The sequence below is a fragment of the Myotis nattereri genome, assembly GCF_964212035.1.
Source record: "Myotis nattereri genome assembly, chromosome: 12".
NCBI lineage: Eukaryota > Metazoa > Chordata > Mammalia > Chiroptera > Vespertilionidae > Myotis > Myotis nattereri.
In genome coordinates, this window is record NC_138087.1 from 65,760,831 (window position 1) to 65,774,977 (window position 14,147).

The 14,147-nt window shown below is 37.5% G+C and overlaps 1 protein-coding gene across 1 annotated transcript in view; it reads right to left on the reverse strand.

Moving 5' to 3' along the window:
• The window catches only part of PTBP3 (polypyrimidine tract binding protein 3), a 76,995-nt gene that overhangs the window by 51,483 nt on the left and 11,365 nt on the right, over positions 1 to 14,147 (reverse strand). The window contains exon 3 of the mRNA XM_081103275.1: positions 2,380 to 2,464. Within this exon, the coding sequence (XP_080959401.1) occupies positions 2,380 to 2,464 (85 nt within the window). The remainder of the gene's footprint in view (positions 1 to 2,379; positions 2,465 to 14,147) is intronic.

Here is a 14,147-nt window from a genome sequence, read left to right on the forward strand (position 1 = left end):
ATGCATACCTAGGCATAGTGAAACCACAGAACAAAAATAAAGAGAAAATATTAAGAATAACTACAGAGAAAACTATCTACAAAGTAATAACATAAACTGACAATAGACTTTTCAACAACAGAAGCCAAAAGAGTAAAATAGTACATTCAAAGTGCTGAGAGAAAATAACTATCAACCTAGAATTCTAAATAGCTATCATTCAATAGCGATAGTGAAGTGGACATTTTTAGTCAGTGTGAGAGGTTACCATTTACAGAGCTCTGCTGAAACAGCTATTAAAGAGGACATGTGCTTCAGGAAAAGAAACAATGAACTTAGGAAATGGGATACAAGAAGAAATTCAAAATACAAAAACAAAAACTGCCGCCTGCTAACGCTAGATCTCATACTTCTTTCTTAAGTAATCAATCAACCAAGATCAAAAAGACTACCTGACCTCAATCTTTAAAATAAGAACAAACATATAGGCCCTACCCTCGATATACTATAACTCTGGGGAATAAGGGCAGAATTTTTTTTTAAGCCCACCAGATCAAAAGGTTTAAGAACTTCATATTCTAGCTTTTCCTTTATCCAGTAGTTCTGAGTATGGTTCCTCAAATGGCAGCATCACCTTTACCTGGGAACTTGCAGAAATGCAAATTATCAGGACCAACCCTTAATCTAATAAATTAGAAATTCTAGGGATGAACTCAGCAATCAGGCTTTATTGAACTAGCCCTCTAGGTGATTTGGATGCCAGCTCAAGTTTGAGAAAGCTGATTTAGTCTCATGCCCGTATTACATGGTCCATACTTGTACATGAACAAATCCTATACTGTTGCTCTGCCTACAAAATCTTTCCATTTAGTCCTCTAGAGCAAGCATGTCAAACTCGCTGTGAGTCTGACATGCTTCCTTCAGAGCAATGTATCATGGCTGACCAATTTCCATATATTTTTAATTTCTTCATTCAGTTTTCTTTTCATCTTTTGCCTTAACTAAACCTGGTCCACCTCTCTCAGTGTGTCCTCACATAAAGGCTGTTCACTTTCCCAAACCCCATGTACCTCAGGGACTGGAAATTGAGGTCCACTTGTTCCCTAACTCCCTATAACTCCAAAAACATCTAGATAAAAACCTCACCTTTTCTGAGACTCTCCATTCTCATGGCTTCAGCTGCCAATGTGTATGATATTCACTTACAAATGTCTCTCACAATGCTGAGACCAGAAGAACCCACTATCCACCTGACACTTCCATCTGGATGTTCCAGAGAAAGTCAAATTCAATAATAAAAATCCGAACCTGCTATGCTGTCCAATTCTGGTCTTCCTACATTTTCTAATATAAAGAGTGGCATCACCATCTATTCAATTTTCCAAGACCAAAACCTGGAAATCATCAATGGAATCTCTTACTCAAACATTAATCACCAACAGTAATCACGAATAACTATCAATTTCACCTTCTGTAAGTTCTCTAATTCTCTCCGTCATAACTGTTACTGCTACTGTATAAACAGTCTCTTAACGGCTCACTCTCCCTCCAGTGTTACACTTTCCCAACTTGTTTTACAGTCTCCAGTCTCCAAATTTCAAAAATATTTTTAAATCAAGTGGTACCTTATGGGATGTGAATTACATTTCAATTTTTTAAAAATATATATATTTTTATTGATAATATTATAGATATCTCCCATTTTCCTTCCCTTTACTCCCTTCCTCCCACCCTTCCCCCTCCCAAGGTATGTTTCAATTTTTAAAAATCATGTTGGCATATTAAAATTTTAACACTTCTAAATCCATCATCATTCAATACTACAAGAGTTTGCACCTAGTTCTTTTACTCAATTGTGGAGAGTCACCAACTTATTGATAGCCTTATCACAACTGTGTAGCACACAGAACCTCAAACTAAAAAGGAATTATCAAATTAAACCCAAATTAATCTTTAAAATTTATGAGAACTATAACTCTTAATTTCACATATATGAACTTTACTGCAATAAATTTTAGTTTTTGTTATCCATAAACTAGAGGCCAGGTGCACGAAATTTGTGCACAGGTAGGGTGCCTAGGCCTGGTCAGCAATCAGGGCCGATTGGGGCCTTCCGGTTGCCAGCCGGGAACTCCCTTCCCCAGCTGCCGGCTGGGGCCTTCCTTCATTCCCACCACCCCCTGGTGGTCAGCGCACATCTTAGCGAGCGATCAAACTCCCGGTCTCCCTGTCAAACTCCTGAGGGGATGCTTTGCATATTAGCCTTTTATATATATAGGTAGTGGAACTTCAACATGTTTATAAGATGAGAAAAACAAGAACACTGTAAAAAATTGGGGGGAAACCCATGGAGAAAAAGACATTTCAGATTTTGAAAAGAAAAAAAAAAAGAAAACTCACCATACACACCTATAGAAGGACTAGAATTGTTCATGGTAAAAGGTCCGTTAATGATGCCAGAAGAAAGAAGCTCATCAGATCCCCGCTGAAAAGCAAGAGTAATAGTCTGTTAATAAAACAAATCTCAAATAACAATCCATATTTACTACTAAAAACATAAAAGTCAGTAAATTACTTCACCTGAATATCAAGGCATTTAAGGGGAAGTACTCAAGAATCACAAAGGCTAAAGGTTGGAAGTGAACTTTACAGAAAAGAAAAATTACTGAATATGTACATGACAGTTATTTAGAAACAGAATGGCCATCACATAACTGGAGGCATAATCCTGAAACTTTTTTGATTAAACCCAATCCTCTGACATGCTACATGTGAAGTACCAGAAACCATATTTAGGATTTCCATCCTGACATTGCTTCTGTAGTGTGTGTGTGTGTGTGTGTGTGTGTGTATTTTTTTTAATATATTTTATAAATAAAATATATTTCTTTATTGATTTCAGAGAGGAAGGGAGGAGAGAGATAGAAACATCAATGATGTGATGAGAGAGAATCATTGATTGGCTGCCTCCTGCACACCCCACACTGGGGATGGCGCCCGCAACCCAGGCATGTGCCCTTGGCCGGAATCGAACCTGGGACCCTTCAGTCCACAGGCCGATGCTCTATCCACTGAGCCAAGCCGGCTAGGGCTGTAGTATATTTTTAATTGCACTTAGTACATTAAGAATATTTAGTATATTAAGTATGTTAAGTTTTTGTAATATATGTGAATGCAAATATTTTGTGCAGCACTCCCTAAGAATTCTGTTTTTTTGATACCTTCTTTTTTAGGTTGAACACAAAGATGTAATTTATTTCTATATTGGCCAAATTCTTTTATTCACTGATTATTTTTTCCATCCATTAATCTTCAAAATGATCTTTAATGTGTACTATTTCTTAAACTACCATTTAAGTAAACACTTACTCTATTTTTCAGGTAAGTGTTCTGACCAATTCCAAACCTGAATGGTCAATGCCAAAGGAAAAGTCACATAGACTTTTCATTATAACCCTAATATCTATTACCAAGATTTAAGTTTACATTTAAGAAGGATAATAAATACTATGCACAGCCCTAGCCAGTTTTGTTCGATGGATAGAACACTGGTCCACGGACTGAAGGGTCCAGGGTTCAATTCCGGTCAAGGGCATGTACCTCGGTTGCAGGCGGCAACCAATCGATGTGTCTCTCACATTGATGTTTCTCTCTATCTTTCCATCTCCCTTCCCTTCTCTCTAAAAATCAATGGAAAAATATCCTTAGGTGAGGATTAACAACAACAAAAATACTGTGCACAGTGTTAAAACTAACCTATTTAAAATGTTACTATTTGCTTAACTTGGTCAATTTTTAAGAACAAATATTTTGGTCTACTAGATGATAAAACTTAATCCCCAAACTATCCTACAAATATTAGAGAAGCAAAAGTGCCACAACATATATTTAATGTTTAGATGTTAGTACCTCTTCTGCAAGGAACAACTTCAGTCTTTGCTGAAGAAAGGCAAACTACTAATGTGTTTGCTTAATAGAAACACAATTATTTAAACAATTTCTGTACTACACATCTAGAAATTATCCTCTTTGGTTCTTTTTTTTTTTTTAAATATATTTTATTGATTTTTTACAGAGAGGAAGGGAGAGAGATAGAGAGCTAGAAACATCGATGAGAGAGAAACATCGATCAGCTGCCTCCCGCACATCCCCCACTGGGGATGTGCCCGCAACCCAGGTACGTGCCCTTGACCGGAATCGAACCTGGGACCCTTGAGTCCGCAGGTCGATGCTCCATCCACTGAGCCAAACCGGTTTCGGCCTCTTTGGTTCTTTCACTATAAGTTTATAAAGACAGCTTGGGACAAGAGGAAGAAATTAAGTAAGCTCTAAGATAAAATAAATTTTAAATATGCCCAACATATTTTTATATTAGAAAACAGATTATACCTTCTATACATACGTGAATTTAGTATCAATGTTTCTTTATGTAAATTGAGTTAATCTGATCTTAGAAACCACTTAGAGATCATTTTAGCTCTTTTCTAGACTTGAAGGATTATGTTAAAATGTCAACTAAACATTAATTCTATGTGGTTTACAGATTGAAATGTAAAAAGCAAAATAATAAAGACTCTAGAAAATAATGAAAATAGCTATCTTTATAATATTGGAGTAGGGAAACATTTATTAAACAAGAAACAAAAACAATTATAAAGGAAAATATCAATAAACTAGACAATGAAATTCAGAATTTCATTTACAATAATATACAAATACTGAATCATTATGTTGTATACTTAATCTGAAACTAAAATATGTCAAATATATCTCAACTTTAAAAAATTTTATTTAACAAAAGACATCATTAGCGGATTAAAAAGACAAGTCAAAGAATGAGAGTAAATATCTTCACTATCTATACCCAACAAAATATTTATATCCACAACTTACTAAGAAAAAAGGAGGAAAAACTCCCCACAAGGAATTAATAAGAAACAGTCAAGAATAACAGAACATGACAAGAGAATTGAACAAGCACCTCAGAAATAAGATGGTAGACTTTATTACTATTCCAGAGTATTTGTGCCCTCTGCTTTCTCTGTGAAAAAATTATTCATCCCCACCAATGGCCATGTGACTTTTAATGCCTCCTGCGAAAGGAGGACACCTCCCTGGTCTACTGACCCTGAGTATGGTTTTAAGATATGCCTTGGCCTATGGAATATGAATGGACATGACCTACACTAAATCCAAACAGAATCTTCAAAAGATAGTAGTTTTCTACTATTTTTCCCCCTTTACCTCTGAAACAAGAATATATCCTAAACAGGGGCTGCTCTTTCAGCATGATTCCTAGAACAAAAACATGTATAGCTACGTAAGGACCACCAACATGGTAAGTAAATAAATGTATTTTTCTCAGCCACATTGAAATGACTAATACCATATCCAATAAACATATACCAAAAAAATGCCTAACCACTTTGGTCATCAGGGAAATGCAACTTTAAACCACAATGAAATACTAGAATATTAAAAAGACTGAAATATCAAGTGTTGATAAGAATGTAAAGTGACAGAACTATTACATATTGGTAGAGGGAGTGTAAATTGGGACAACTTTGGAAAAATGACCCAATCTACTAAATTTTATTATATGGAATATCCTAGGATCCCTATGTATTTATTGCACTCCTATGGATACACACAAGAGATTGCCTGCTTATGTGCACCTAAACATCTGAGAATGTTCTCAGCAGCATTATTTCTACTAGTCAACTGGAAACATCCTAATGGCATTAAGTATAAAATAGGTGAATAAACTTTTATAAATGTATTCAACAATTTATAGCAATGAGAATGAACTACTGTTGCTCCACACAATAACATAAATGTATTTCACAAACATAAAAAGTCACAAAAGAATGTCCAGCCAGCATGGCTCAGTGATTGAGCATCGGCCCAGGAGGTCACGGCACATGCTCAGGTTGTGGGCTCTATCCCCAGTAGGGGGCATGCAGGAGGCAGCCGATCAATGATTTGCTCTCATCATTGATGTTTCTCTCCCCCTCTCCCTCTCCTTCTTCCTCCCTCTCTGAAATGAATAAAAATGTTTTTAAAAAAGGAATGCATACTATTATTGCATTTAAAGAGTTCAAAAATATAGTCAAAACTAAATTATACATCAAAACTATATATCTAAATGCAAAAGATGGAAGTTGTATACCTTTCTCACACCATATACAAAAATTGACTCAAAAAGAGTGTATACCTAAACGTAAAACTATAAAACTCTCAGAAGGAAACATAGAGGTAAATGTTCATGGATTTGGGTTACAAAAGTGGTTTTTTAACACCAAAAGCACAAGTGACAAAAGAAAAAAAGATAAACAGATAAATTATACTTCATAAAAAATGAAATCTATAGTACTTCAAAGGACACAATCACGAAAATGAAAAGATAAGCCAGAGAATTAGAGAAGATACTTGAAAATCTTGTAACTTACAAGGGACTAGTATTCAGAACACACAAATTCTTACAACTCAATAATTAAAGACAAATAGCCCAATTTTTAAGAAGGCAATGATTTGAACAGGTATTTCTGCAAAATAAGATGTACAAATAGCCAATAAGCATATTAAAAGATGCTTAGCATTATTAATCATTAAAGGATATGCAGGAGAAACCAAGATGGCAGCATAGGTAAATACCTGAAATTGCTGCCTCGCAACAACCACTTCAAAAATACAACTAAAAGACAAAACGGACATCATCCAGAACCACAGGAAGGCTGGCTGAGTGGAAATTCTACAACTAGAAGGAAAGAGAAAAGCACACTGAGACTCAGAGGAGGTGTGGAAATAAAGTGCAGAGGTATGGAGGCACACACGGAAAAGGCTGGCAACTGAGGACAAGGTTGTCTTTTTCAATCGGGAAGGAGTCTCAAGCTCCTGATGGCTCTGAACTCCAGTTCCGGGGGAGTCTCTGGGGACCCAGACTCAACAGGGAGAAACTGGACTGTCTGGCATTGGGTGGAACTCAAGGGCGGCTTTCTCTCAGAGGTGCTTGCAGCCATTACGGCAGGACATTGAAACCCGGGGCCTCTTGGGCAGGGCTGAGGATCAGCCATAGCTGTTTGCTGCGCCCTGTTGATTCCCTGAGACCCCACCCCACCCAAACTGTGAGCAGAGGCTTCTTTATATGAATGGCCTGGCCCTTTGCAATCTAAAATTACCTAACAAACTGCAGCTGTGTCAGAGAGACACAGAACATCCAAAAGAAGGCCCAAGGCCCCACAGCAGCTTGCACTGCTTCACAGCTGGGCCTCATCTGGGCACCTCCAAACCCCAAACAAAGAAGAGGAATCTGCATATCTCTCTATAGCTCCTGTTAAAACATTGTTTGCGGGTAGTTTTTATCGCGCGCTAACAGGTGGCTAATTTTTTGCGCAAATGGCAACATTCAGTAAAATTATGATACCTTTAGTTTACGTATTTATACGTTACCCGCATTCTACCGCTAGTCTATAAAAAACGTATTAATACATGTCCTGTGCTCTACTAAACTGGTAGAACGTATAAATACATAAAACGTATAAATACGTTTCCTGCACACAATGTGTTAAGTAGCCTCAAGCAGAGGCTAAATTAGCACCTCCTTAGAGATCCTAGAGCCAGTGTACCCAGTGGTCAGAGTGGGTCTATCCAGATTACAACTCCTCAGATCCATAAGGGACACACTCAGGGGGCAGACTCAGTGAGCACCAAAGCCCCACTAAAGCAAGTCTTGCCACAGAAGGGTGTCTCCAGCACAGTTCTCCCACTGCAGACACAGCTGATTCTCACTGCCAATTGGCCTGGAGGTCAATTCCTCCCAGTGATACCTACAACAATCAAGGCTTAACTACAACAAGACTTTGCACAAAGCCCACAAAGGGATGCACCAAGAGTGTCCACCTCAGGTAATTGGGGAGGCTGAGCCACTGGGCCCTATAGGACACCTAGCACACAAAGCCACTCTATCAACACAGGGAAGCTGGCAAAATGCAGAGACAAAGAAACAGATCACAAGTGACAGAAATGGAGGAAAGCAAACTATTGGATATAGAGTTCAAAACCACACTTTTAAGGTTTTTCAAGAATGTTCTAGAAACCACCTTTAAATTTACTGAGACCCTCCATAAATCTAGTGAGACCCTCAAGGATATGAAAAAGGACCAACTAGAAATTAAGCATATACTGACTGAAATAAAGAATATTATACAGAGATCCAACAGCAGACTAGAGGATCCCAAGAATAAAGTCAAAGATTTGAAATATGAAGAAGCAAAAAACACCCAACCGGAAAAACAAAAAGAAAAAAGAATCCAAAAATATGAAGGTAGTGTAAGGAGCCTCTAGGACAACTTCAAGTGTACCAACATCCGAATTATGGGGGTGCCAGAAGAAGAGAGAGAGCAAGATATTGAAAACCTATTTGAAGAAATAATGACAGAAAACTTCCCCTACCTGGTGAAAGAAATAGACTTACAAGTCCAGGAAGCGCAGAGAACCTGAAACAAAAGGAATCCAAAGAGCACCACACCAAGACACATCATAATTAAAATGCCAAGAGCAAAATACAAAGAGAGAATCTTAAAAGCAGCAAGAGAAAAACAGTTACCTACAAGGGAGTACCCATACAACTGTCAGCTGATTTCTCAATAGAAACTATGCAGGCCAGAAGGGAGTGGCAAGAAATATTCAAAGTAATGAATAGCAAGAACCTACAACCAAGATTACTTTACCCAGCAAAGCTATCATTCAGAATTGAAGGTCAAAGAAAGAGCTTCACAGACAAGAAAAAGCTAAAGGAGTTCATCACCACCGAACCAGTATTATATGAAATGCTGAAAGGTATTCTTTAAGAAGAGGAAGAAGAAGAAAAAGGTAAAGATAAAAATTATGAACAACAAATACATAATCTATCAACAAGTGAATCTAAAAATCAAGTGAATAAACAATCTGATGAATAGAATAAACTGGTGATTATAATAGAATCAGGGGCATAGAAAGGGAGTGGACTGACAATTCTTGGGGGAAAGGGGTGTTGGGGGTGCGGGAAGAGACTGGAAAAAAATCGTACACCTATGGACGAGGACAGTTGGGGAGGAGGGGGTAAGAGCAGAGTGTGGGGTGGGAACCGGGTGGAAAAAAGAGAAACAACTGTAATAATCTTAACAATAAAGATTTAATTAAAATTAAAAAAAAAAAAAAAAAAGGATATGCAGCCCTGACTGGTTTAGTGGCCTGAGAACTGAAGGGTCCCAGGTTCAATTCCGGTCAAGGGCATGTACCTTGGTTGCGGGCACATCCCCAGTGGGGAGTGTGCAGGAGGCAGCTGAATCGATGTTTCTCTTTCATCGATGTTTCTAACTCTCTATCCCTCTCTTTCTCCCTTCCTCTCTGTAAAAAAATCAATAAAATATATATTTTTTAAAAAGGATATGCAAATTAAAACCACAAAAAGATCACTTCAAGTGAAAATTAAGATCACGATAGCACCATATCACCACATACTTAATCAATTAAAATTAAAAATGACTATCAAATGTAGGCAAGGATGTGCAAGAAACTGGATCTCTCATGTATTACTGATAGGAATGTAAAATTAACACTGGAAACAGTTTCATGGTTTTTAAAAAACTAAACTACAGTATGCTGTACAACTGAAACTAATACAAAATAATATTAAATGTAAACTGCAACTGAAATTTAAAAAAAAACACCTAATTGTACATATCAATATCAAAAGCTCATATGCTCAAAACAAAAACATGTTATATGATTGTATTTATATAACATTCTCAAAATGATAAAATTATAGATAAAAAACAGACCAATGGTTGCCAGAGGGCAGAGATGGTTGTGGGGAGAATGGGCATATGATTATAAAAAGGTACCATTAGGGAGATATTTGTGGTGATGAATTAATTCTATATCTTAATTGTGGTGACAGTTACATGAATCTACACAAGCAATGAGATGAAACAGAATTATGCAAAGGCACTGAATCAATGTCAATATGCTTGTTTTGATAGTGTGTTACAATTAAGACTAGAGGCCCGATGCACGAAATTCGGGTCCCTAGGCCTGGCTGGCAATCAGGGTGGATCTGTGGGGTGACTGGCAAGGCGATTGGGGGGCCCCCACTGGCATCCGCCTTGGCTGGCCTGGGGCCTGCGGGCTGGGGGCAGCTCCTGTGTTAAGCGTCTGCCCCCTGGTTGTCAGTGCGCATCACAGCAACTGGTTGTTCCACTGGTCATTCTGCCATTCAGTCGATTTGCATATTAGGCTTTTATTGTATAGGATGTAACCATCTTAATCAGGGGAAATGGTGAACAGTACACAATACCTCCCTATATAGTAGCTTTACAACTTGCTGTGAAACTCTTATTTTTTTAAAATAAAAGTTAAACACACACACACACACACACACACACACACACACACACAACTATGATGGGATATATCATTCTGAGCCAGAGGATTCCTTGAGAGATTTCTTGCTAGCCTAGAACAGTCATTACCATCACCTATGTTCAACTCTCAAGAGCAGAAAAGATTGATCAAGCTGTCAAATATCAAAGCTCATTCTCAGAGCTTATCCCTATCTTATACCATCACCTCTCACTGTCCTTCTATACAATGGTGGTCCAGAAGGCATCCCTTCATAGATAAGCAAAAAGTGTCTGAAAGGTAATTTCCATTATAGTATAGGAAGTGCAATGCAGACCTACGTAAAGTTAAGTACCTCTCTCCTAAGTCTGCTATAAGAGATCATGGTTTAAGAGATGGAAGATAAGCAGAACGAAAGCATTAAAAAAAAGAAAAAAAAAGAAAGAAAAGCTTGTTGGATGAGTGACTATAGATGACCAAGAGAAGGAAATTGTTAAAAAGAGAGAGAAAAAAGATTGTACCACAGGTCAACAAATTACCATCATATAAAAGGCTTTAACAAGCCAAATAATAAAGACGACATGGGGGTGGGGGTGAGAGGGAAAGTGCATGAACAATGCTAGATCAACAGTCTCCTTAGAAACAGGTCTTAAATTTACACAAGTACAGCAGTTGTTCTGTGGACATGTTAGCTCTCTGGCTAAGTCAACACACCAATCAGCTTCACTGCCTCAAGTATCAATTATTGAAGCTCTCTCCTGCTGAAGAATAATTAAATACACAGGGCCAACAAAGCAAAAGAATACTGTAATTAAGCAGCACAAATAAAGTGTTTCATTATCAAATTTGATGTGAAGTGGTTTTATTTAACATTAAAGTGAGATTATTAATATGATAAAAGGCAATCCACACAATTGAGAAATAGCCACTAAAATAACATGTAAGAAAGATTCTGAAAATAAACCATTAACTCACAGTTAAATTTCAGATCATACCTAAAATGGATATGAAACTCAAGAATAAGATCATTTGTCTTAGTCTATCAAGATACTGTAAGTATAAAAAAGAGATTATCAAAAATACTTCACAATTTTTTTTCAAATAGATTTTTATTGAGTTCAGAGAGGAAGGTAGAGGGACAGAGAGATAGAAACATCAATGATGAGAGAGAATCACTGATTGGCTGCCTCCTGCACGTCCCCTACTGGGGGTCAAGCCCGCAACCTGGGCATGTGCCTTTGACTGGAATCGAAACAGGGACCCTTCATTCTGCAGGGTCAACCAGCTAGGGCAATACTTCACAATTTTCCATGATCCTATAACTATCATTTTTTTTTTAAAGAAAAGTATCTTAAATACTGAAATTGAAACCAAGATAGTTTGCCTCCTCTATAATTCTAGCAGATAGTCTAGTGAACCTTTGTGAACACTTCCCAGAACAGAAAACATGTTCATCCTGCTGTTACTATGTTTTTCCATAAACAGAAATAAAAGTGATACTACATAGAGTTTCACCAAAATTGGTCTAATATTATAAGAGATATGCAGAGTTTCCATTTAAAATAACTTCTTGTATACTGATACCTAGCAGGATAGGGATAAAATCCCTTTTTTTTTTTTTTAAATCTGGAGGGGGAGCTGGTGAACAGAATGTTGATGTTCTGTCTACTTATTCTATGAATAACTGAGAAAGGTGTTAAAACCTATGACTAATTATTTATTTGGCTATTTCTTCTTTCACCCAAGACTGTATACAACTTGTCAGAAAAAATGTCTTATTTTCTTAAGCAAGAACCCTTTCTTGAATGACAAATTCTGAAATCTCAAGAGTGCTAAATTAGTCTAAAAGGTGGATTCTCTTCAACTACTACTGCTCCTTGGCTGTTGATGCTATTGCTCCAACATGTCATCACTAGCAGTATAGCTGCTGAATGAAGTTCTGATCTGCAATAGCGACTGAGCAGAAACCAGTTACTCTGCCAGTATTTCCTCTGCATGTAAAGAAGAAAACTCTCCTCTGCTGTTAGTCCCAGCTACTGTGGCTCCTAACCTCCCAAAGTTATAGAGCTCTCATATTCTGTGCACATTCATTCATTCTCTCCCTCTCTCCACTGCTTCACATGCACAGACACATCCCCTACTGCTCAAATCACAACAAACATTTAGTGTCAGTGACTAGAATTAGTCTAAAGACCACCATCAGGTTCAATAATTCTCTAAAAAGCACTCTCGGAATCTAGCATATAGTTGTGTTCTAAGACTTATTACAGTGCAAGGATAAAAAGCAAAATCAGCAAAAGAGAAAGGCATATGGGGGAAGTCAGAGGAAACCAGGTGTAAGCTTCTAAGAGTTCTCTCCCAGAGAACATGGGTTACACTTAACTCCTCCAGCAATGATTTGTGATAACACAGGTGGAAACGGTATCTACTAGAAAAGGTCATTAGAGACTCACTGCCCAGGGTTTTTATTGGGGGGCTGGTCACATAGACACTCCCTGCCAAGCTTGTACCAAATTTCCAGACTCCTAGAAAGAAAGTATAAACCACACTATTTACACAGTCTAGGCACAATGATTATCTTACTTACCATTGTAAAACTGTATTCCAACCAAGGGCCAACCTTGTAAAGTTATAAGCAGCCTTTCTAAGAACAGTCTCTAGCCTGATACATAAACTATTTTCTGCACTTGCCAAGCTCAAATGGCTAAGCTAGTCTTTATTTACTTATTTTTTTAAAAATAAGCAGCTCTCTGGTAAGATTAGAACCTAGACACACTTCTTTAGTTAAGATTCTATTTCCAAAGTCATGCTGTTGCTGCTGCATTAGCAAAGGATTTGAAAGAGTAAAAAACTTGAGGCTCCCTGCTGCCTCCATAAGACCAGAGATAGGGCACAGCTTAATTAAGGAGTCACACCTTCAGGATTCAAATCCTGGCTCTACTTCTTACTATGTGATGACTAAGTTACTTGCTATCTTTGTATCACAGTTTCCACATCTGAAATGGGAAAAATACAAACATCTTCTCATAGTGTTGTTTGAGGATTCCAGGCAAAAATATACATAAAGAATTTAACATATATTATTTAAAAGGAAGTTTCCCTCCTCTGTCTTAGTGTTCTATCTCAGGTGAACTGACAATTAGAATAACCAGTTTTATACCCAAGGTCATGATGCTACATTAGCAAAAGGTAAAGTACCAGAGTATATCGTCAATTAACAGTGGAGAAAATGGACTTTATAATTAACTGTTACTTGGACTAGGTAGCCATTTGGAAAAATATAAAGTTGACTCTATTTCTCATGCCACACACTAGAATAAAACCTAAATAAATCAAGATCTAAATAAGACTGAAATCTTAAGAGGGAAGGCGGGAGTGGGTGGGTGGGAACAGATCAACCAAAGAACTTGTATGCATATATGCATATCCCATGGACACAGACAATAGGGGGGTGGAAGGCTGGGGTAGGGGATGGCGGCGAGCAATAAGGGGCCGGTGGGAGAAAATGGGGACCTATGTAATACCTTCAACAATAAAGATTAAAAACAAAAGATCTAAATGTGAAAAACAATCATACAAGTATTAAGAAAACATCAGTGAGTTCCTTCATAACCTTGAATGGGAGAGCATATGACTCTAAATCTAGAGCTATACTACTACTACTACTACTACTACTACTACTACTACCACTAACTTCAATAATCCAAAAATCAAACACCTTCATGGCAGAACGTTTCATAAGCAAGTCAAATGACATACTGGGGAAAATATCTGCAATTCATTACAGA